Source organism: Egretta garzetta, unplaced genomic scaffold (assembly GCF_000687185.1).
Source record: "Egretta garzetta isolate BGI_Z169 unplaced genomic scaffold, ASM68718v1 scaffold55, whole genome shotgun sequence".
Classification (NCBI taxonomy): Eukaryota; Metazoa; Chordata; class Aves; order Pelecaniformes; family Ardeidae; genus Egretta; species Egretta garzetta.
Genome location: NW_009259863.1, coordinates 68,003 through 70,168, shown reverse-complemented (window position 1 = coordinate 70,168; position 2,166 = coordinate 68,003). Strand labels below are relative to the sequence as shown.

The following is a 2,166-nucleotide window of genomic DNA, read 5'->3' as shown; positions in this document are numbered from 1 at the left end:
GCTCTCCAGGCAGGCCAGGGGATCCTGGTTTCCCTGCATCCCCATCTGGGCCCTTCAGGATTTAAATGGATAGTTAAGTGCGTTTCAGAGAGGGAAGTAGAAACAAAACTCAAAACCTCTTCTCTCACAGGAGCGAATGCAAAGTAGCTGCGACCACTTACCGGAGGACCCGGGGGGCCGTTCGGACCTCTCTCCCCCTAACAAGATACGAAAAGGAAGGTATTACTCAAAGCTACAGTGACCTTTTATGGCCCTTCATGAAAAACACTGATTTACAGATTATCAGGAATAATCCCAAACTGATTCATATTGTATTAATATTAATTATTTACTATTTTAAATATTAATATTAAAGCCATGTGATGTCTAATATAGACTAACAAATAATCACAGAAACTTCTGACAGGAATGGGGGAAAATAAAGAGTGGCTCCTATATATTGCCATAATGCCACAAATCCTTATTGTGCTTTAGTATGAACAATACTTCATAGTCCCTTTTGAGACTAGAATTATAAAACCCCTACACCTCATTTAAGGCAAATAATCATAGCATATGATGCTGATTACACAAAATAAATAATCCTGTATTTTCCATATCAGAGACAATCTGGAAAGCCCCCTTCTCCCCTCGCCCCAGCCCGATACAGAATATGAGACCCATCAGTTCCTGTGTGGGTCTCCAACCAAATCCAAACTCCTCAGGGGCAAATGCTGACAGTGAGGACAATGCAGGTACAGCTCGAGGCGTTTCTTATTTCCTAGGCACAGCATGGGAAACACTTACATCAATGCCATCAATGCCGGGAACTCCTGGTGGCCCTGGCGGACCTGGGGGGCCTGGTGGACCGGGGAGACCTCTCTGACAAGGAGTAAGAAATAAAAAAGGTGCAATTAAGTCCTGGCAAACCTGTGAGAGCCAGTCTGGGGGGACTGGCAGAACAAGAGGCTGCTTCTGTGGGTTAGCCAGGAGGTCATAGCTGTGACAAGGAGCTGTGTCCTCACTCCATGCGTGACAGGACCCACAGTTCCCATCTTAGCTGTCACTGAGATGACTGGCAACGCTCCCCTTGTGGGCAGAATGGGGATGAGGTGTTAAACCCCGCTACCTGGGCCCAGCCGCCCTCCTGTGCCCCGCAATACAGGCAGGGCCAGGGCAAGGGGGAGGGGGGGCTCAACTCCCTGACTCAGCAGGACCTGAACAGTGTGTGGCCATGACAGGGAGGCAGAAATAAGAGACAGTGATCTTTGCCAATCGAACACCGAAATTCACTAAGCTACTCTAATTACTCATTCAGCCAACACAAAGGAGACAGTCTTCCTAAGAGCTCGTGCTAGCGAAGAAAATTTAGAACAACTGTTTTGCTACTTCACCGACGGGCTCGGCGGTTTCCCCTGGTTCCTCAGGATGACATTAGCATCTACAGAGGCGCTTTCTCAAAGCGCCAGGCTCCCAAGGGGGAGGCGGGAGGCGCCACCAGCCTGTGGAAACCCAGAGAAAGGTTTTTACAGGTCTCCGCACCCATAATGGGGGGCTCTGTTCTCTGAGAAAGCTCCAGCCGCGGCCCACAACGGTGCTCTGTGATCGGGAGGCTGGCCCAGGGCCCTGAGCCTGGCCCCTTTCTCCCCACAGAGCTGCTGCTCTGGACACCTTTCCTCGGCACAGCAGCCTTCCCAGTAATAATCCATCCGGCGGCAGTTGCGGATGGAGCCCGAGCCCTGCCATGTCACCAGGCGCCCGCCTGATGCCCACCAGGTAGCACCGCGAAGGCACACACGCACACGCACACACACACACACACGGCACCCACCGCCCTGCAGCCAACTCGCCTTTGCCAGCACCACCTCAGGGTCAGCTACAGCTACCGGGGGGGAGAAAAGGGTGGAAAACCCTGCCGGGGGTCGGTGCCAGGGCCGGACAGAGGGCGGCCTTCAGTCTCTTCACCCACACCCTTAGCCTGAGCGCGGAGCACCTCACACTTACCTCGATTACCGTCTGGCTTATCTGCGAGGGAGAAAAACAGAGTCAAAGTCAGAATAAACTTACTTGAGCCAGGCAGAGGCAAACAACCTGCAGGAACAGCCCCAGAGGCAGGTGGCCCCGCAGAGCCCGGGCCATGGCGCTGAGGGGAGCGGCCCGCGGCTGCCGGGGCAGGCGCCGAAAGGT

The 2,166-nt window shown here is 53.2% G+C and overlaps 1 protein-coding gene across 1 annotated transcript in view; it reads right to left on the bottom strand.

Moving 5' to 3' along the window:
* Positions 1-2,166, bottom strand: part of COL9A1 (collagen type IX alpha 1 chain) — a 77,344-nt gene that overhangs the window by 53,615 nt on the left and 21,563 nt on the right. The window contains exons 7-10 of the mRNA XM_009640071.2: positions 1,984-2,004; positions 787-861; positions 162-197; positions 3-52 (exon numbers count right to left, since the gene is read on the bottom strand). Of these exons, the coding sequence (XP_009638366.1) occupies positions 3-52; positions 162-197; positions 787-861; positions 1,984-2,004 (182 nt within the window). The remainder of the gene's footprint in view (positions 1-2; positions 53-161; positions 198-786; positions 862-1,983; positions 2,005-2,166) is intronic.